The sequence below is a fragment of the Prionailurus viverrinus genome, chromosome C1 (genome assembly GCF_022837055.1).
Source record: "Prionailurus viverrinus isolate Anna chromosome C1, UM_Priviv_1.0, whole genome shotgun sequence".
Lineage (NCBI taxonomy): Eukaryota > Metazoa > Chordata > Mammalia > Carnivora > Felidae > Prionailurus > Prionailurus viverrinus.
Window position 1 is genome coordinate 21,751,603 of NC_062568.1, and position 22,703 is coordinate 21,774,305.

Here is a 22,703-nt window from a genome sequence, read left to right on the forward strand (position 1 = left end):
TATTATAACCTCTCACTGTCTGTGCCAACTGGCTGGGGATTAGCCCTAGACTTTACATTATAGAAAGAAATCTCTTAGTCTCTGCTTGTAGTTTCTATCTCAAATGGCTTAAAAAAGAGAAAATAGTTTGTACTCAGGAATCTCTCTTCTCATTTAATTATTTTCTAAAATTTGTAATGTGCTCAGCTTAAAACAACTCTGATAATGTACATTGTTTTAGGGGCTCTATAGAGGAACAATATTGTTTTAAATGTGATCGCCAAACAATAAAGATAGGGAAACTGCTTCCAAATTCATCAAATAGATCTTCATTATAAATTAATCAACGATCACACATGTATTATATAAACCATAAACATCCACATGAAGAAGTTATTTCTTCCCAGGCTCTAATTAAAATGTGTATTTTACTCACCTCAGTCTTCATACATCACTTTCATTTCATTACTGTGTTTACACCCAAGTGGTATTGAAGGTGTTAGGTCTATTATGAGTGCAATTGATGTTCACTGGTCCCCCTATACCACAGGTTTCTACAGTGGAGTTTTCTCAAAACACCAAGTTCTAAAATGGTATGTGGGATTATCTATATATCTATTTGCCTATTTAAAATATTTTAGTATATATGTGTATACGAGTGTATCAAAATTATGTTACTACTATGTTTCTATATATCTTTTCTTTCCTGTTTTATCTTGTGAAAAAAAATTTTCAAGCACTCTGCCTGGCACATATTAGGTAGTCATTTCATATTTGTTGAACTAATGAATATACTCCCTTGTTCCCTGATTTTGCCTCAGTGGTCATACAACAGAAAATTGTATGAGAAAGAGAGGAGTGCCATGAGTGATAGTGTATAGATTGAGGGGCTAATGGTGGGGACGCCACAGCTTTACAAAATGCCCTTTGCTGAGTTAAGTTCTCCTTGGAAACCCCCCAAAATGTGTCACCAAAGATAATGTGCAAGCTTCTCTTGCTTATACTCTATTATACTCTCTCTCTCTCTCTCTCTCTCTCTCTCTCTCTCACACACACACACACACACACACACACACACACACACACACACACACCTTTTCCTCTAAAGTCTATCCCCACATATTCAGGGTACCTCAGAAACACTACCTGTTTCACCTCATAGTGCTCTCTCCTGGAACATGGCACAGCTTTACTTACTGTCAGTGACTGGCTCCATACAAAATCCTAGCAAAGCATGCAAGAAGTCCACTACATTATTGAGAGAGTCCTTGTTCACATAGTCCCTCATGGTTTGTCGGAATTGCATCTTATCTAGCTTGTATAGCTTAGTGAGGCAGTTCTGGGCCTGTAATGAAGGAAGAAAAGTGAAGAAGTCACAGGTACCAGCTTAAGCTGGGGATACCATTAGTCTGAGACAGAAGCCTGCGGAAGGCAAAGGCTTCTGTCCATCCCTGCTGGCTGGTGCCAGCCAACCCTGCAAGCCCCCCTTGTCTGAGCAAGGAAGGGGCAGAGACTAAGCTGAGCAGTATGAGGGACTTTACTTTTAGAAGGGCTGCTCCAAGTAAAACCCAAGGCTAACGTCTAATGCTGGTGCCAGAGGAATTCAGTCTTTTTGCCAAGATCACGATTTTAAGATCTCAATGAAAAATGCTCCAAGTATAAAAATTAGGCAGGTTATAGAATTGGTTATCCAGGTTTAGAAAACCTCAAAGCTTTGTGCAGTGGGAGGAAGGGTGCCACTCCTATGTTCAGCTATTTTGGACTTAAGTAGATTTAATGGAGTGGGTGAGAGGGATATATGAAGTGGGTATCCAGTGTTCTCATATATGGCCAGGAAGGGAGGACCCTTCAAGCATGAAGGAGGCATAAAATAAAGGCACATCTAGTTTGTTTATGTGTCTGTATTTCAATGTGAAAGTTTGATATTTAAACAGAAATTGGCTTTATAGACATGACAACCAAGTGACCACTGGCTAGACCCTGCTACTCACAACCATATTTCAGACAATACAGTAAATGATTCTGCCATCTGACAAAGAGAACGGGAATAATCTCTCCATTAGAGCAAGTAACGTCACAGCCATTGGCTGCAGAAGGCCACAGACAGAATGCACTGATAGTATCGAGGGTCATTAGAAGCCTCCCAGCCTTGTCCTATCATGGAGAGAAAAATCACATTTGGGTGGTGCTTTGCTGTTTAAAACATGTTTCTTGCTTGTAACTGTATAACATTTGACTTTCACACCTCTGTGATTTGATGAGTATCCCCATATTACAGTGGAGGAAATTGAGGCTCACAGAAGTCAAGGACTTTGTCCAAGTTAACCACCTTAATTGAGGACGGAGAACTTTGGACAACCAGGCACAATCATGGAAGTAAGATTAGAGAAAGCAGTCCCTAAGAATTTAAACACATAAGATGGGCCCTTAATGGATTCCCAAAAGAAAATTTAAGTTACATCACTATTTTAACAAATCAAGGCCCAGAGAAAGCTTCTGGAAAAATTTGAGAGGGAAAGAAAGAGTATAAAAGGCTGAATTAGCAATAAACTTGGTATGACCTTGTGGTAATCTCTCTGGCTATATCACAAAGTCAGGTGGACTGGTAATTGTTTTCATTTTGCCTTTATTAGGTCCTAGAATATTGAGAAATTAGGTGTTTTTATTCCAGAGATATTGCTGTTTGCTGGTTCTCAGGCAAATTCATTTTTTCTTCTTATAAAATAAATGCTGCTTGCTGAAAAATTATGTTTTCAAAGCATTTACATAAAATATTTCCCTTATGAAGTAGTATTTAATTTTTACCCCATAAAAAATATGTGAAGATCTTGATTGCAACACATATGAAGTACTTTAAAATCCTTGGTTGGAAAGCCCCGAAGCACAAATTATCCTGTCTTCTCTACAAAATACTCCAATGACAGCATAGTTTCAGATGTACTGTCTAGAGGCCATTAGAATGTCTAAATGAGTTCAATGAGAAGTTTAAGCAAGAATCAGGAATCAAAACCTTAAGTATTTTGATTTTGAATGAATATTCAAGAATCTCTTCTCCAAGAGATATAAAACTGTCAGAGTGAATTCCCTTTCAATATTTTGGGACAACCAATGAATGGTTAATCTAAAAGACACATGCTGGAATTATTAGGCATTTTGATGAATATCATTATAGTAATTTTTTCTTTCTTTCTTTTTTTCTCTTTTTCTCTTTCTTTCTCTCTTTTTCTCTTTCTTTCTAAGAAGTATAGAGGCCCTTGGGCACCTGGGTGGCTCAGTCAGTTGAGCGTCCGACTTTCGCTCAGGTCATGATCTCACGGTTCATGAGTTCGAATCCCGTGTCAGTCCCGTGTCTGACAGCTCAGAGCCTGGAGACTGCTTTGGATTTTGTGTCTCCCTCTCTCTCTGCCCCTCCCCTGCTCATGCTCTGTCTCTGTCTCTCTCTCTCTTAGAAATAAATAAATATTAAAAAATTTTTTTAAAGTATAGAGGCCCTGATCTGGTAGAAGTAAGAAATATTCTTAACATCTTAAAAGTTAAGCAACCTCTGAAAATTCAATGCCTTAGAAATTTGTAAAGACCTGGCTTCTTGAATTAATTAGACTTTCCCAGGGATAATTTCTCAGATTTGTATATCTTGGACAATGTGTTTGCTGAGCAAAATTAGGCAAATATAATCCCTATAATGAGTATTAAGCTGGGCTACAAGATAATGGAAGATTTGCCATGTAAGTCAGCAAAGCTGAGAAGGCAGGTAAAAAACTGTCTAGACATCCTGACAGGAAATGTTCAGGAGTCTCGGTGAGGGAGGCACGGTAGACTGAGCAGCAACAATGGTCTCTCAAGCGGCTTCTGATCCAAGTATTCCTATTTTCTTCAAGTCTAGAAAGACAGGTTGTGGCATCAGAGCCAGTTTAATACCTCCAAGTCAAGCATGACACTTACTATTTTTTAGTGTTTCGTTTCATGGAACTGGTCTTCTGTATGAGGAGTGTTAATGTTTTAGCCTTGAAGGCACTTATTCACACTGCGATAGAACTAAAAACCACACATTAAAAATCACTTATGCATGTGCAAAGATGGGGGTAATGTCAGCTTTCTATTGCCTTACTAATTATTATTTTGATTTTTAAATTTTGGACCTCAAAATCTAGATCTTGGTCAAAGTTGCCAAGTTTCATAATTTAGAAGTTAATTACTGTGAATATAATATAATAAGTTAATATAAAACAACGTAATAGAACATAAAAGAAACAGACAAGGATGGATGAATGGATAGATAGGTGGATGACATATTAAGAAAGATACCCAGCATGCTAATACTGTGTGAACATTTCATGACAAAAACTAATACCAAGAAAAAATGGGCTGGCATTAGATTTTGACATGATCTTAAAACTCTGCCAAAATATGCCAAAGGGTTTCCTGGACTCAAATTTACATAAAAAGTCTTATTTTCTTATGGTATTTTCTTATGGTTTCAATTCAAACATATGCATGAGGCAAATGTCCCATCTTGGACTTGCTATGGAGGTGGGTTATTGCTCAAGAGTCAAGGGAAAAGTCGCAATCAGCTGAGGCAAATGAAAATGAGCTGGAATAAGACCATGTTCCATGACAGCATTATGCTTTGCAAGCCCAAGCGCAGAGTTTCAAGTTTCACACAGTTCAAAGGGACATGATCTAAAATACTTAGGAGTCAAGGTTCATTCTGAAACAAAGCAGCCAGAACATGACTGGCTACTTTTATAGTCCTGTTTTGTCCCAATAAGGGCCATTTTCCCTATCTATATAGGAATAACAAACTAAATCCTAAACTTTGACCCCTTTCTTTAATATAAAATATGTTTCTATAGTACCCAGGCAGATGATTAAAAAGTCATTTGTCACAGACCATCAGAGACTTGCTAAATGTATTTATCTTTGCACAGGTCTTTCAGACTCTAATTCATACTTTCCAATGATACACCCTTTCACCAACTGGGAGTTGGCCTGCCCTAGGCAGAAGGCAGAAGTGTTTTCCCAATTAAGCTTTACCAGGCCTGGGTTTTAGAGGTCTTGAGATATGTTGTGGGAATCTTCCCAATCCAAATCAGCATTAATCACCCCTATGAAATATAATATTTTTCAGGGAACACTGACCCTCATTGTCAAAGGACTCATTCCTAAATTGGAGAGAGGGAAGAGGGAGAGGAAATGGAATCTACTTTAATTCTCTTACATTCTCCCGGAATACCTGGTGTCTCAGACGATCTCCAGAGAGCCCTCGATGTCCTTCTCCGCAACCATAGGCACATCCCAAAGACTTCACTATTTTGATGAGCATGGTCAGAGCAAGCCTATGGTTGCTTACAGGTGTACTTTCATCCTAGCACCCACAAACAAGAAAAAAGACATCTGTTCACCTACTCACTAAGCCCTTTTGGTACTGAGATTCCATTTTGTGATTAAACCAAATTTTATATGTTTTATGGTGAGCATGTGCAACTTGAAAGACAGAATTGTCAAGAGCTCACCAAGCAAGTTAATCTTTGTAAAATTCAGAATATGATTTAAGAGAAAGGAAAATGTCTGTGCATTTTGATCACCCTCTAATGCTAAAGGATATGAATGTAGACCTCTTGATTAGAAAACATGCTTTCTGTATCCTTGGCAGACTATCAGAACCACCTAGAGAGAGACAAAGGGGACTATCAGTGATAAAGACAAAAAGATTTTCCCTGAAGCTACCCTCTTCAGCAGGCTTCTGATAGTACCACCAGGCAAGGATTCTTATTAAATTTCTGGAACTGATCAAAGTCTGGAGCTTTGAGATCCCATGGCAACTTCTAGCATTTTTAAGGGATTTTCTAAAGTAATATGTTCACTATATTGTAATACTCATGCCTAAGCAAAGTGAGAATACAAAATTTGTCAACATTCAGCTTGTTTCTTCCTTCAAAGGTAGATAGGAAGCCCTCCTGAGGTGAATAATAACTGTCATCATCCTCTCTTTTGCCCATTTAATTCCTGTTGTTAGTGGAGCACATAGCTTCTAGAAAAAATGGACTTCTGTGGATTATTTCCAAAGAGCCCTAAGGTTTCTAATAGTTGTCCTTTCTATTTCATCAATTTACTGTGCAGAACAAAGGAAATAATGGATAATGGATAAGCATTGCTCTGTAAATTATGAAGGGCTTTTCTGATTGTGGATCAGACTGGTATGTAAACGCTGGGGTCACACGTTGAAAGTACTCAAATGTGGGTAGGATGTGAAAGAGGTGGAGTTATCCGGACATCATATTCCATAATTTGGGTAGGGTAGACTCTCCTTCCCTAAAGTTATGCAGTTGGTCTTCTTTTTCAATCTAAAGGCTCAGGTAGTGGATGTGGTACTGAGATGCCCTCTGCAGGAATGAATATTTATTCTTTGAGCCTGTTAATGGCTGACAGCTCTCCACTGAACCTCTTCTCCAGACATTGCTCTTAGCTAAAGAGAGTTGCCTCACTTAAGCTCTTCCTGGTAGCAGCCTGCTTCTAATGGCTGGTCAAAGGCATAATGAAGGTGGGTGGGTGGATGGGGGTGTATAAAGGTGGGCTCCCTTACACCATCTGGAGATTGCTTTGGAGAGCCGTCCTTGCTGAGAGTTTCTTGTGTGATGGGCTGAGTTCTCTGTTACAACTATATTACAGTTCAGCTTTTCCCTCTACCTCATCCTGCTTATTTCACACTTCATAGATGTTGATCCTGAGAAGACATCCCAGGAAACTTCCCGTACACACATCTCTAGATCTTAGTGTGTTTCCTGGGAATTCTATAGATCAGGTGGTTGCAAATGGAAGACTTGGACTTATCAGTAAACATTTATTTACATAATATATATATTATACATATGTATGTGTGTGTGTGTGTATATATATATATATATATATATATATATATATATATATATATGACATTCAGAAATGTTTTAGTTTCGCTTCAAATCTTAGCTTCATAACCTTGGGCCAGCTACTTAACCACTCTGAGCCCTACAAAATGGGAATCATAATAATACCTATATCATACAGCTGTGAGGCTAACATGAGTCAAAATATGTAAGACACACAATAATAGCACAAAAATGTTTATCATTTGTAGGTGTGGGATACTGCTTTCCTCTGAGACAACTTTGTGCAAATTAGAAAAGGCATTCCTCTGGGTAAGTGAATCAGAAAAAGATGAGCCCTTTTAGTAGATACAGCCTTGAGTGAAGAGCTCAGTGAGCAGAGCTGACACTGGATTTCAGTCCCTCTTGGCCTCAGAAAAGTTCACCCTGGGTAGGGCCTGATTTGGAAGATTGGTTTACATACATTTTTAGATTACTATATGTTCCTTAAAAAAAATCTCTAGCTCCAAAAGCTCTTTTTAAGTATCTATTCAGGTTTGATTTTCTTTGGACCTTCAGATGTCCTTAGGATTTAGATTCCTCTTATAGCAGACATTCAGAAAGATGTTTCAAGCTATAGGCAGAAATCAGGACAGATACATTTCAGGCTCTCAGTATTAGTAGCAAATACAGAAATAGAAATTAGATCTTCCTTTCTGAATTAATCAATTCCCCATGTTTCTGGTATTACTAGGGTACAAGACTAGATAAATTCTGATTTCACCAAAAATAACAGGGATTTGGGGAAGAACAGACCTCTGTGAATCACAAATATATGCACTTGACCTATAATTAAGTTTTATTTTATAAATTCTTTCTACTATAAAGAATATTATTTTGCATAACCACAAAACATTGATATTTTGGTGGCTGTTTGAGCCCACATAATCTAACTTCAAAAAATCCCATCTAATCAAGAGTGATAACTTAAGTCGAAATAATATTTATATTATTTAGTATCTAGTATAATAACTAGATTTAAATTGGCAAGAGAATTTCAGGTCTATAATAAGAAATCAGATGAAGATACTAATTGGATATAATTTTAGAAGTAAAAACAAAAATATAATACTAATAATGAAATTCAGAAATTCTTAGGATACATAACAAAGCCTTCTTCAGTTTAGTTGGACTATCTAAGCTTTACTAATAAAAGTCTATCAAAATTTCACAACTCCCTTTTACTGTTTTCTATTTTCCCTTGAATATTGTAATGAACATAACACCATCTGTTATCTCTTTGAGTACCAGCTTAGATTGATAGGTAAAACATAGAAGTTTAGTAAAAGTAAGATATGAGGATCTTTGGATTGTCCTCAGTGATGTATGAGTAGGTAAGAAACTGAGAACCTTAAGTACTGGAAGATGCTATTAGAATTGGAAAACACATATTTATGATTAGGGTAGAAGAAAATCTTAAAGAAATGATTCAGGAACCCAAATATTGGGAAAGAATATTTGGATCAGAGACCCAGAATATTGGGAATATAGGAGTAGATAATGAGATGCAGAAACACACATGATAAATACACATTAAAAATGTAACAAGTAAGATTAGAAAGAGATGGAGAAGAAACTGTAAAAGAGGAAGGAGCATGGCAACACCTTTTCAGACGTAAAAACCTGACACACTGTAAGAAAAAAAACGGACAATTCATAGTTTAGATAATGTGTAGATGGTAGAACTCGGAACAATGTCATCTTACACCTGTAAACACAACCTGCTATGTACATCGTGACCTGTTAGAGATTCAAATGTCTTGTTGATTTCAATTTGTTAACAGCATTTTCCAACAAAAACCTCATACTGGAATCGGTATAAGTTATGTGATTTTAAGCTATGGTAATTCTTATTTAAAACCCAAATTAAAGGAGAAAACCAATTCTTGGCATTAAGTGCAGAGATCATAAAGGAGGTGTTGCCAGAGCAAAGGGAATTAAATTCAGGGATAATCAATAATAAGAAAGCTAAAAACATAAGATGTAAAACATGAGAGTACCAAGGCTAGTCTTTCAAACCAACAGCAACAAACCAACCAATTAACTGAACAAAATTCTTCCCTTTCTTTCTCAACCATAATGGAAACTGGCTGCCCCAAAATGTGTTCCTTAGATCAGGAGAAGAAACACCATTATGAGGAAAGATGATACTGCTTGTGTTTCCCCCAAATTCATGTGTTGAAACCCCGTCTCCCAATGGGATGGTATTTGATTATGGCCTTCGGGAGGTAATTAGGATTAGATGTGGACATCATGAGAGTGGGGCCCTGGTCTGATAAGTGCCCTTATTATTTTTTTTTATTTAAAAAAAAACTTTTGATAGAGATAGAGAGAGCACTTGAGCAGGGGAGAGGGGCAGAGGGAGAGAGAGAGAGAGAGAGAGAGAGAGAGAGAGAGAGAGAGAGAGAGAGAATCCCAAGCAGGCTCCATGCTCAGCACAGAGTCTGACATAAGGCTCAATCCTACAACCCTGGAATCATGACCTGAGCTGAAATGAAGTTGCCCACTCAACTGCCTGAACCATCTAGGCACCCCAAGATCAGTGCCCTATAAAAAGAGACAACAGAGGGGCGCCTGGGTGGCGCAGTCGGTTAAGCGTCCGACTTCAGCCAGGTCACGATCTCGCGGTCCGTGAGTTCGAGCCCCGCGTCGGGCTCTGGGCTGATGGCTCAGAGCCTGGAGCCTGTTTCCGATTCTGTGTCTCCCTCTCTCTCTGCCCCTCCCCCATTCAAGCTCTGTCTCTCTCTGTCCCAAAAAAAAAAAAAAAAAAAAACGTTGAAAAAAAAAAGAGACAACAGAGGAGTCACTCTCACTCTCTGTCTGTGGGTGGTGTGTGTGTGTGTGTGTCTGTGTGTGTGTGTGTGTGTGTGTGTGTGTGTGTGTGTAAGAGAGAGAGAATACAGTAAAAAGGGGCTATGTGAGCACATAACAAGACAGCAACCACTTACAATCCAAGAAAAAAACTTCAGAAACCTTGTTAGCACCTTCATCTTGGAGTTCCTAGCCTCCAGAAGCATGAGAAGTAAACTTCTTTTGTTTAATCTGCCCAATCTGTGATATTTTGCTATGGTAGTCTGAGAAGAAAACATTGCTCAATTAGGTCAGACCCTGAAAAACTAGAAAGAGACAATCGTTGGTGGCAGACTGAGAATTATGGTAATGTAGATACTCTCTTGCAGAAATGACATGACCAGGGAATTAGCTCTAACACTGCTTGAATTGGTCTTTGAATTGACAATACAGTTTTTGAACTTAGAATACAGTTTCGTGTAACTGTTTCTACTAATGCCTGGTGAAAACTCAATGAAGAGATTTCTAGTTTTAGTGACTAATTGCGATTGAGTCAACTAATTGCTGGCAAGCAGGCACTGGAAAGAAATTAGGGGCAACATTTCATGAGAACACAGAAGGTGGTTCATTCATACCTTCTCTTGGTTCTTCTCATTCTTCTCATAAGGTCCACCTCCACCTCCTCCACCTCCTCCTCCATCACCTCCATCACCTCCATCACCTCTTCCGCCTCCACCTCCTCCTTCTTCTCCTCCACCATTTCCAGCTCCACTAACTGAAGGGCCCCCGAATCCACAGGGTGAACTTCCAGATACTCCTTTGAACTGGAAAGTTCCCTCACTTGCTCTTTTTTCCATAGCCTCATTTTCCTTGTTTTCACTCTTCTTTCTGTTCTTTTCTACACAAGGCACCACACCAAGCTGAAGCAAGCATTCCACAATGTTTAGTGCCACATCACAGATACGAGAACTGATGTCATGGTTAAGGACAAGATAAACAGCCTTCAGAACAACCTGGGGGGAAGACAAAGATAAACAGAGGATGATTAATTTACATGAGCTACCTACACCTTCGTACACAGATTTGCTTATTCTGTTTAATCATTTCCTTTAGGCTGTTCTAAGCACTTAAGCATAAATAATTCAGTTAATTCTCAGATGTTCCTATCTACATTGTATTGGGACCTTGTGTACGTGTTTAACGTAACGTATAAGTCACCCAAAGAATTAAAAATGTCTGTGTGAAAAAAATGTCTGTATTATCTCACATTAAGTATTCCAAAACTTGCCATCATATAGACAGTTAATAGGGGTACTGAAAAACAGTGATTAATGGGGCAGACATTTTTTGTCCAAATGGAAACTTGCTCAACTGATTTTTTACACCAAAGTGCTTTAATCCTCTGCCTTTCACTTTATGTCAATAGTGGATAAAGAACAATAATTTCCATATCTCCATAATAGGGGAACATTTATGTATTCACAATTGTATCATTATTTACACTTCAATTTTAAATGCAAAATATTTGCATGTTTAAATTATGTCCTTTCATTGATTTTAATATTTTAAATTATTTGCTGATCCAGTTCCCTAATGTGAAATAAAACATTTTGTGAAATATAATTGTAAAATATAACAACCCTTTCATTTGGTAATAACTATAATCAAGACAGGCATTCCTGAGAATGCAAGTTTAAATCTTTTAATGGACTTCTATTCATTTTCCCTTGCTATGTGGGAGGTTTGGAATCATGTTGCTTATATAAGAAAAGAAAATAAACTGAGAACTTTTTATAAAGGACTTAGCACACACACATTTATGTATATTTATATATACATATTCAGGATTCGCTAATTCTTTTGGATTATAAAAATATTCTGAGATCAGATCACACCTAATGTAATTCTTGGAAAAAAGGGGGAAAGATACATCTATGATGGTTGACATATTTGTGAAATTTTGTATATGGGTAGCTTTTTCATTTTAAGATTCAACATTTCTAAGAATCTATATACCCATTTTACCCAGCCTTATAAAAACTGGATCAAAGAGCCATTATCTTCCAAGCTTTGGTAAGAAAAATTCTTTCTTCTTACAGAAAGATCAAGCATGCCATTCTTGTGGACAAAGTTATTGGTCCCATCGATATGTTCCGTGTCCTCTAAGTAGCTGTAGTTTATGCAGGAGTCTGTGAGGCTTCGAGGCAGGTTTGCACATGCCAAGGGTTCATGTGGCATCTCTGGGATAGGCACCTGGTTGCAGAGCTTCCTCATATGCTCACTGAAAAAGTCTGCATAGCCTACGTTGAATGATGCCAATGTGGTATTGAAGGTTGCAACTGTAATAGTGGAGATCTGGGATTGCACTAATAAAAAGAAAGCAATGTCTTAGTTTTCCCCATATTAACTTGCCACACTATCATGTCAGACAGTTTTATTATCATGACAACAATCACAGCTGAAGCTTTTGTAGATATTTGACTTATAGTCTCAAAGCTATTCTCAATTCTCATGGAATTGCCTCAAGTGTTAAGGCCATGTAATATCCGAATGAAGGTTATAGAAAATATGACTTCCAACTGGCTTCCTTAAGACTCAGGCTAGAATTTAACTTTTGTTTAACAGGTGGATTTTGCCCACTATTAAATGGCAGATCCTACTGATAAAGTTAAACTAGTTTAGTTGAAGTATTTCTCCCCAAGTTTGTGGCTGGTAAAATATTTGGTTTTATCTAGCATATTTAAGCAACAAATAAGAAGGATTCTTTTTTTTTTTTTTTTGCTTAAAAGTAATAGAACATAAATTTGTGGTGGTAACTAACTGGTATCATCAAATACTTGAAATATACTCCTGGGAAAAGAGAGCTCAAATTATGCTCATAGGTTAAGAGTACAGATTAAGAACCCATTTTAGATTCCACCCAGACACACATGTTTTCTCCACACAAAGCACATAAGGCACTTATTTAAAATCGTAGCTGTCTGAGGAAGGAATCGATGGCCCTGGAAGGCAGTGACTTTCTTCACATTGAAAGTGGACAAGTCCTTTAGAGGGACATCATACAGGGTGTCCAAGTAATGCATATAATTGTCTTCCAAGTCTCTTCTAGCCCTGTGGGTCTATGACCTTTTGAAAACAAATATGCATGGCTTGCTTTCCCTCTGAGACGCATGGTGCTTGCAGTATGCCATCGAGTAGCTTTGTTACTAAGGAAATCCTAACAATGGCTCACTAGTAAATTACCAAGCAATGTAATACATGAATGCAAATTTTCAAAAAGTGTAAGGAACCAGATTACAATGAAAATGAAACATGGAGTAAAAACAGGAAACAGGAAAAGGAACCTGAACTCCCGCCTGCAGGTGCGCCTTCCGACCCACCTTCCTTGACAGTGTTTTCTCCATGGCTGTTGGAGTGATCTGGCTGGTCACTCACCAGGGTGTGATGGGAGTGTGAGTGCCTGGCACTCAGGCTCTCCATCTCCGTGGCTGCATCCGAACTGCCCCGCCGGGTAAATTTCCCTGAGATGGACAAGAGCACCACAAGAGGGTTTGAAAATGGAAGATCCTCTGCCAAGATGTTGTTTTACCAAAGGATGGCAGTGAGAGTAAAGGGACATTGGGAAGTGTATGAGGCACAGTCAGATATTAGGAATGAAACTAGTCCTGGGGATAGTCAGGGTCAAGATGATTCATGAAGCTGCCTGTCATAAGATCAGCCCCAATCCAAGCCAAATGTCAGAAACCATATGTGGAGTTCCAGCTAGCTTCTGGCTCCTGATTTTGAGCTGGCTTTCTGAATATGTCATTCAGAAAGAAAAAAGAATCTTTTTCTTTTCTTTACATTTCCCTTTTCTAATATCCAAATTAAAGTCTGCCTTTGGATTCACAATGAAGTTAATGCACAAGACCCTTTAAGGCCATATTTCCACATCTAGAGTATGTAAGAAATAGGGCCATTACCTAATTATACAGGGTTTTTCCATATTTAATTAAATTACCTGCATTCCTTTGGTACTAGGAAGCTAGCATCTGGGCCCACATTTCTTGACTAAACTGTTCAAGAAAGATGCAGATTTGCCCGGGAGCCCTAGATCCAGATTTCTAAACAGGTCACTCAAGCTCTGCCCTACTTTGGAAAGTCCTTGTGGTCACCTAAAATGGTGGTTTGCCAGCCTCCTTTTTCAATGCCTCGCCTGTCTTCTCCAAGCCCAGGGAAACTTCCGAAGGAGAATGTGCTTCGGGTGGGGAACACATCCAAGTGGTCTTCATGAAGCAGGAATGGCACTCCCATTCTTCGAGGCCTCCTCTTTCCTGTGTGGTGGAATGGGATGGAGCCTTTCCTCTCTCGGTCTTCTTTGCGGCTCTTGAACTATGAGGATGAGAGGTTAAGGGTTAGGCACAGGGCAAAGGAAAAGTGATAGTTTGCTTCCCAAAGGGCTCTACAATCTACAGTAAATTACAGGAATGTTCCAGGAAGAAGAGACTCAGAAAGTCACTGAGTATCATCCGATAGAGATGGGTGACATTTCCACAATTCATTGAAAGAGTGAAAGAAACAAAGCAAAAGACAACATATCCCTTGGGTCTTTCTGCTTGGTTGGCTTGTACCTGGACCAGCAGCATCAGGATCAACTGGTCTCAGGTTCATACTACATCAGAAACATAGAAGATAAGACCTAGTGATGTGGGTTTTGATAAGCCTTGTAGGTAATTATGATACATGCTAAAATTTGAGGACCACTGACGTAGAGTATAGGATCCCTAAGTCACCACTTAGATCAGCCAGTATTTTCTGTTCCATTTTTCAGGATTGAGATCAACGGTTCTGGCCAGACAACTTCAAATGTGTGCCACTGTTCATAAGGAGAGTTAAAAAAGACACACAGCATGAATTGGTATAAACCCATTATTCCTACCAAACAACTTTAAAACCCAGTATAAATAAGAGCTCAGAATTCTTGGGAAGCATTTAAAATATACCAATGTCTGAGCCTAACCTTCAGCAATTATGACCTAATTGGCTTGAGTTCAGGCCTGGGCACATGAATTTTTAATGGCTCCCCAGAGATTCTCATGTGCAGTCAGTACTGAAAACTTATTCCCCTGATGATCAATGTTTTTAGAAAAACTATAGCCATTGCCTATTATTGTATTAACAATGAAGTAGACATGACTGCTTGCTTAGCAACACTCTGAGCTTATAGATAAGTTAATAATAAATGTTCTGCCTTCCATGAACACAATTGAACTGATTATTTTGAAAATTGGAAAATAAAGCTACTGCACTACATTATTCTATACATATTATTTTCTATCTCATTAGCTCCATATACTTACAAAAGAGAGGTGGAAGGATGGATTCATAAGAGCATGAACTATTTAGCTTGAACACCTAGTTTTGAGTTTTGACTCAAGCTTTCATGGACTACCAAAATTTCTAAGGCTCAGTTCCTTCCTTTCTTTTTTGAGAATAGTCAACATTTATTGAATACTTACAAAGTGCCAGGCACAGTAAGGACCTTAATGTGAATTATCTTACTTAATCCTCATAACCTTTTGAGGTAAGTATATTATATACCCAAATTTCAAATGAAGAAACTGATACACAGTATCACACAGGTTGACAGTGGCAGAGTGAGAATTTTAACTCTCATTAGCTAACTCCCAAGTGCACACTCTTCCCTTAATTTCTCATCTTTAGAATTCTAGTGGATGGTTAAAAAATGCTTATTGAATGGAAACCTATGCTGTGACTTATAACAAGTTGTGAAGGTAGAAAATCTAGTGATCTGCTGTAAGGATTTGCTACTTTATTAAGAGTTTGGTTTGTTTGTTGTCTTTAAAATGGAGATGACTTCAAGAATAAATGTTCCAGGATGATTAAATCACTCTAAGAACTTCAGTAAGACTCAGTTTCTTAGGTGCAAAATGTGATAAATGAGGATCTCATTGGATTAAGTGAGAACCAGTTATATAAAATGCTTGATGAAATGAGATGAATCATAGAAACCTAAGTTGCCATCATGGCTACCACGACTACCTCCACCACCACACTACTAAAAGCCCTCTATACATGTCATCAGGATTAAGCTTGGTAGCATTTAGAATGGCAAACATTCCTAAACACAGAGGGACTTACACAAGGTCATGCTGTAAGCCATGTTATAACTGGGGGCTGACCTCTCTTCTCAAGGTTCCGTTCCCAGCCCACCTTATTCTGCAGCATGATCAGAAGTACCTCATGTCACGCTGATTTGTATTTCAATCACCAAAGTATCAAAGAGCATAAGTGATTTGACTCACCTTCTTAAAAATGTTCATGCCAAGGTCTGAAGAAAGATCTGGAACTGCAGATCTACGTAAATTAGTCAACGAAACCTTAGAAAATGCCTCAGGGCTAAGAGATTTTTCCTCTTCATTACATTTCATGGTGAGATCCTTAACAGAAAATAAAGGTAGACTTCATGATCAGGGTTTAGGGCTTTAAAGACTTTTCTTATTGACAAGAAAATTGACATTTTCTATGTCTTATTTTTATGAGGGGTAAGCCTTCTGTTTTGATATCTATGAAGTATTTAACTTGTGCGTCCAGACTTTTAGAATCCATATCCTGCTACTGAGGAGAAACATCATATATTTTGTAACTTCTGTTTGGAGTTTTCAACGGTGAGACATGAGGATCCAGATTCAAGAAAGCTAAGAAAATAGGGAGGAGACAGGTATCTCATTTTTATTTATTAAAAAAAGTTTTTCTGTTTAATGATTCACCAAAGGAGATTTTTACTTTGAGCAGAGTCATCTACTACTAAAATGGAGTATCTCCCCCTTTATACTCTTAGATTGTTCATGTTTATTTTCAGCATATGTAGACTTTTTCAGACATAGCCAATTCATATTTAAGTAAACCAAACAAACCAGTAAACTGGAACACACTGCAAATTACACCTTTTTTCTCTACATATTCAACATACATGGTATCAATGAGAAAGAGGGAAAGAAAAAGTGTTCAAGTTGCTATTAACACATTTATTTACCAAAAAGTGATTTTCAGGGGGATGTCATCAAATCGGCATACAGTTTATTTTTTTCAAACATCTATAATGAAGAGCAAGACTATATATCGAAAAGCAATATTTCTAATTATGATATTGAGGTGCTGAAAAATTCTGAGCTATGCAAAAAGTTAAACCATGTTCCACATAACGTGAATGTCACATTTCATGATACCAGTAATCAACAGTTATATGTGAGAGCTATCTATTAACTAGTACTTCAGGTAGCTGGAAGGCCCAATTTCCCATTATTCTGGATCATCAGAGTCTTAACTCTAGATTAGTGTGTACAAGAGGCATTTAGATACCATTTTTTTTGAACAGTAAATTCGATACTAAAAAGAAGCAAAAGGGTCTAGTAAAAGATAGAAGGGAAAGGACAATTTCATTAGAGTAAGCCACCAACAAAATAGTCAGCACTGGAATAAATAAGAGATGGATGAATGGAAGAAAAAGAGAATCTGTTATGGCCAAAATTGGTGATTCAAAAGACAATGGACTGAGTTTCTCTTACTTGGGTTTTGTGGGTGTTCACTAGTGAGGGAGCTGCTGCTACCATCGAGCTGCTCCTGGGTCTGGGCAGGAGAGGAATATCTGGTTCTGGGGGCTTTTCTGGCTTCTCTTCCAACATGTGCCGCAGCCTTTGTAGATAGTACATCAGAGACCACTGAGTACCTTCCTCAGACCAATGAGGCTGGAGTAGGCATCGAAGAACAGCAACGTCAAAGTAAGTGGCATAGCGGGACCTTTGGCATGGAGGTATCACGAGAGAGGCTCTGTTTCCAAGGACAGAAAGAAGACGATTATATTGGAAGCCAAACATTCCAAGGGGTGACACAACATGGCTTATAGGTCTTCTTTTCTCATTTGTTTCCTTATTTATTCACTTAACTTTTGTCTGGTTTGCTCTAATATCCTCCCAACTAGTCTTACTAATTTCACTTTTGCTAGATACTTCTGGAAGTAGAGAGGTTGGAAAGAGTTTTGAAAGATAGGCTGGAATTAGCTAGGCAAAGTTGAGGATGAGGCAGGAGGGTAGATCAGCATTTCAGTCAGGGGGGACAATGCCTACAAAAGTATGGAGCTAAAAAAAATCATGAGTTTTGGGTAGGTGGAGGAGAATAAGTAATTGGTATAGTTGGTGAGTTATTTGGGTGATGGGCAATGAGGAGAGTCTATAGAAAGAGATGAGATTCAGATTGAGGATTATACTATGCTACCAGGTTTTTTTTTTTCCTTATAGAAATGGGAATATTTGTGTACTTTATTGGGCTATTTTAATATCAATTGTGATAATAGTATGTAAAAAAAAACCAAGAAAACTGCAAAGTACTAAACAAGCAAAAGTTATGTTATGAAGAAAATTTTCGAAATTTTCAAAATTTTGAAATCATTTTGAAAGTTATAAAGCTATATGTTCATATAAATAGCAAAACCAGTTTTTAAAAATCTCAAGGTTCTGAAATTCTGTTATTCAATTTAAACACATGCGATAGTCATGATTTAGTGTTCAATTTAATTACGCTATAAGGTAAGTTTATTTAATTACTCAGTAGAATACATCATCTTAGGTATCTTAGGGGATGTGAAGATAAGTTTAACTTCTTAGTCTTGAGGAACAGATGGTCCAGTGAATGGCAGACAATAAATGATAAATTATAAACTTAGAAATTCTGGAATCCAAAATGGAACCTTAAAACTAAAATGTAAACTTAACCCCCAAGCACAGTTTCTTCCTGAGTTAGGTGATGCAAAAGGGAAATTTTTGTACCCTACTACAAACTAGCACGGGTGTGTAGTGTAGCACTACTCACACATGAAGAGCTTCAGCAAAAAATGTAGCCACTGAGAAGTGAGGAGAAATTTTCCTAAACTTCCCAGACCTATATTTTTGAACTAAAGGTTATGGCTCATTATTGGTTCAAGAAATTAATTCAAAAGTATATGACTACTCTTGAAATGTTAACTAGAATAAAAACTATTAGAATGCAACAAATGGAATAAGGATTTGTATGTTTAGCGAAACTTGTTTCACTTCACACATTGTCATTAGTCTTGACATAAAATGGATTTCTTACCATGAATTGTAGTAAAAAGTTCAAATATACAAACCCAAACAAGGTCTGGTGCCCTGGGGGACAGTTTCATAGTCTTTGCACTTCCCGAAAGGACACATAACTCTTGGCTATTTTTACTTTCATTAGTAGCATTGTCTGGTGTGTTGAGGGACAACTGCCTACATACACAGTGGTTTTGAATGTCAATGGTGTCTTGTAGTCTAATCTTGAGTATTTTGATTGATAAGTAGCAAACTAAATATGAGTTAAAACTCAACCACAATAAGGTACTACAATACTAATTATTTAACTGAGTTGGCAGTCATATAAAGAGAAGCTTTCTACAATCAGCTAAGTTCCCATATATGTTATGTTAGAGTTCATCCTTTTTCTAGGGAGCTAGAATACTCTTTGAGCATCAACTGCATGTCAGCTTTCAATCCATCGGAAAGTGCCATAGATTCTCCTTCCAACCACTTCTCATCAGCTCCGCAGACACCAACATCTTACATTAGGCTTACTGTAATTACTTCCTACTAGTCTCATTGCTTCTTCTCTAGTTCCTCCTCTCCTCTCCTCAAACCCTTCCAATAGATCTTCAAATCATCCTTAAAATAAAATGCAAATTTCTTATAGTAGTCAACATGGCATGCATAATCTGTCTGTGTGTATGAATCCAACCTCATTATCATGATTGCCCTGCTGTACCAATTATTTATTTGCTGCCACTTTGCTCCAAATTCATCTTTTTTTCTTGCTCTGTGAAAATGGATCTGGCCCTTTAAATATTTTCCCATTGATTTCTGGCATGACCTTTGGCTTTGCCAGTAGAGGAAATGGAAAAGCTGCTGCAGGAAGAAAGAATTTTGCTTTCTAGCCCTGGTGTACTTTCTCAGCACATTCCTGCAATGTGTGTACAGCTTATCCAGTACCAGTCTCCTGTAATGTTTGTGGGTTGTCTAGTGCTAAGCTCCTGCAGTGGCACATGACTCCTGCAGCATGGGTATTTTTTCTAGCACCAAGCTTCTATAGCACTCATACCTTTTCCTTTGCTCGGCTCCTACAGTATCCAATAGCCAGTAGCACCCAGCGGCCAACAGCAACCACAGCACTTCCCTTTAGAAGTTCTGTAGCAGAATGCCTCTACTAACACACCTTCCCATGAACAGCATTCCCTAGAAACCCAGAAAGTTGGATTTCTTACAAGTTCCAGGGAGCAGATTTCCAACAAGTTCCCCTGGTGCACTACCATAGTGATTTCTCTGCCATCCAGTAAGGCATAACTTTGTCCTCCATAAGAGGGTCAGAATCTCAATCCTGAAGAGAAAAAGGTCTCTGCTTGGTGTTAGCCTGATGCCTAAAGCTGGTGATTGCTCCATTATATATGCTATTCCTATATTCTTTAGAGTTCTCCTTATTTATTAGCCAGTCCCTAACTACTCCAATACTCTAATCCTGATATACTTAATAATTCCCTATATTAAACTTGCCCGTTCAAATTACTGTTTGGTTTCTCTCTTCTGATTGGACCAATCCTGATACATCTGGTAGCTGTGCTTCAGCCACATTGGCCTTCTTACTACTCTTGAATACATCAAGCTTGTGCTGGCTTCAGAGTTTTTTTCCATGTGGAAACTTCTACCCTCAATGCCGAGGCTTTACCTGGGCTCGGTTCTAATGTCATACCCTCGGAGAGGTCTTCTTCAACCACTATGTAGAGTGGCCTCCCTATGCCACCATTCACCTCTTTGCCTTGTTCTAATTTGCTTCATAGTATGTAGCATAACTTGAAATTATGCTGTTTACTTCATTAGTGGCCTCTCTCCATTTATTTGAATGAATTAATAAATTTTAGAAGTGGGCTCAAGACAGAGATGGAGAAATCAAAGGATTTTGTACATACAAGCAAAACACATTTTGAAAATGGAAAGAAAAAAAAGAAACCCATCCAAAATCACAGCAAATAGGTAAATGCCAAGGGTTGAGGAGAAAATGATGAGGAATAAAACTGACAATATAACTTAGTATGTTCAAATGTAAAGAAAATTTGACCCAACAAGCTGAAAATAAACATCTATTCCAAAATGTAGTGGACAGAAATGTCAATTTAATACCAACTGGTATCAGTAGTAGGTAGGAAATATCTAGCTTTCAATATAAATTTGATCATCATTCTATATGACTTGAAAAAATGACCACTACCAGGGTAAACTAGGAAAGATTGCACGAGCTCTATCACATTTTAGCCTGAAATATCACCCCCTTACTAAAACCGAATGATAATAAAGGAAATGAGGGCACTTGGAGACCACCACAAACAATACTGTAGAACAGCTGGGTTTTTTTGTTTTTTTAAGCCTTAGTAAACAGAGACAAACTGTTCTTATTAGGATAAATTCTCAATATTTTAAAGATTTGCATCCCTGCCCCTAACAATCTATTAGTTTAATGTAATTCTCTTTTGTGTTCTAAGCCCAATTTCAATGTGTATGGGGGGGTGGGGAGGAGCTTCCACCCCATAAACAATTTTCTGTACACCAACTGGGTCCATTCTCTGTCAACTGAATTCTGACACCTATTTACCTAGAGATAGTATCAGATTCCTATCCTCCTTATGGAGGAGATAGTATCAGATTCCACAGGTTAAGAATTCAGTCCTGCATGACTGCTCTCTCTTCCACTTCCAACACCAGTCACAAGCCCCGGTGTCACCTGTGCTTGTAACCAAATGACCACAGACTGGAGGATCCTATGACCTGCCCCCCTCCCCCATCTCCCACTCCGGAACTTCAGATTCCAGTTGCAAGTCTAGATTGTTACCTATACCTCTTATTGACAGGTTCTAAATCAGAAGTTCCCATGATCCCCTATTTGGATTCAATTAATTTTCTACAGTGGCTCACAGAACTCAGGAAACCCATTTACTCACTAGATTATCAATTTATTATAAAAGGATACAACTCAGGAACAGCCAGACAGAAGAGATGCTTAGGGCAAGGTATGGGGAAGGGGCATGGACATCCATGTTCTCTTTGGGTGCACTGCACCTCTCTGTGTTCACCAGTCCAGAAACTCTGTGAGCCCTGTCCTTTTTGGGCATTTTTTGGAGGCTTCATTACATAAGACATAATTGACTAAATCATTAGCCATTGGCAACTGATTCAAACTCCTCCCCTTCGTGGAGGTCAGGAGCAGAACTGACAGTTTCAACCCTCTAATCACATGGTTGGTTCTCGTGGCAACCAGCCCCAGGCTTAGGTGCAGTCCAACTGTCACCTCATTAACAACAAATATTACCTGTGTTGCTCTTATCATTCAGGAAATTCTAAGGGTTTTAGGAGCTCAGTGACAGAAACAGGGACTAAGGCCAAATATGTATTTCTTATATAAGAACTCATAGTGTCATAAATTCTGAACCAAATTCCAAAGGAATTCATCTTTTATAAATCAATAAAGCTGTTCTGAAATTTAACTGGTTGAATGATTACAAAGTTGAGTGTAATCAAGAAAGATTTAAAAGGAAGTATAAAGAGTGTAAGTTGTCAGATACTAATGTATGTTTTACAACAATAATATTTAGCCAAGTAGTGCTGATTTAGGAACAGACAGGAGTTCAGTGGTATAGAATATGGAGTTACAAAAGATTCAAATATTTATAAGAATCTAGTCTATCAGAAAGGTCATGCATTACATTAGTACAAAGCATACATTAGTCAAAAAATAATATTGGCATAACTGACTTACTCAGAAAACGATAACTTGGCATGTCTTAAATTGGCATATTTTATTCACCAAATAAAATCAAGATAGAATAAGACTTAAATGTAAAAATAGGGGTTCAGTTGGTTAAGCATCCAACTTCAGGTCATGATCTCGCTGTTCATGAGTTCCACGATTCTGTGTCTCCCTCTCTCTCTG

At 38.0% G+C, this 22,703-nt stretch overlaps 1 protein-coding gene across 3 annotated transcripts in view; it reads right to left on the bottom strand.

Annotated features, from left to right (window-relative positions):
- Nucleotides 1–22,703, bottom strand: part of UNC80 (unc-80 homolog, NALCN channel complex subunit) — a 228,118-nt gene that overhangs the window by 167,661 nt on the left and 37,754 nt on the right. For 2 of the 3 annotated variants that reach the window (XM_047871276.1, XM_047871277.1), the window contains exons 8-15: nucleotides 17,243–17,504; nucleotides 15,980–16,114; nucleotides 13,829–14,045; nucleotides 13,055–13,195; nucleotides 11,772–12,040; nucleotides 10,310–10,687; nucleotides 5,198–5,344; nucleotides 1,177–1,324 (exon numbers count right to left, since the gene is read on the bottom strand). In XM_047871276.1, the coding sequence (XP_047727232.1) occupies nucleotides 1,177–1,324; nucleotides 5,198–5,344; nucleotides 10,310–10,687; nucleotides 11,772–12,040; nucleotides 13,055–13,195; nucleotides 13,829–14,045; nucleotides 15,980–16,114; nucleotides 17,243–17,504 (1,697 nt within the window). The remainder of the gene's footprint in view (nucleotides 1–1,176; nucleotides 1,325–5,197; nucleotides 5,345–10,309; nucleotides 10,688–11,771; nucleotides 12,041–13,054; nucleotides 13,196–13,828; nucleotides 14,046–15,979; nucleotides 16,115–17,242; nucleotides 17,505–22,703) is intronic. The other variant, XM_047871278.1, reaches the window with a different exon arrangement.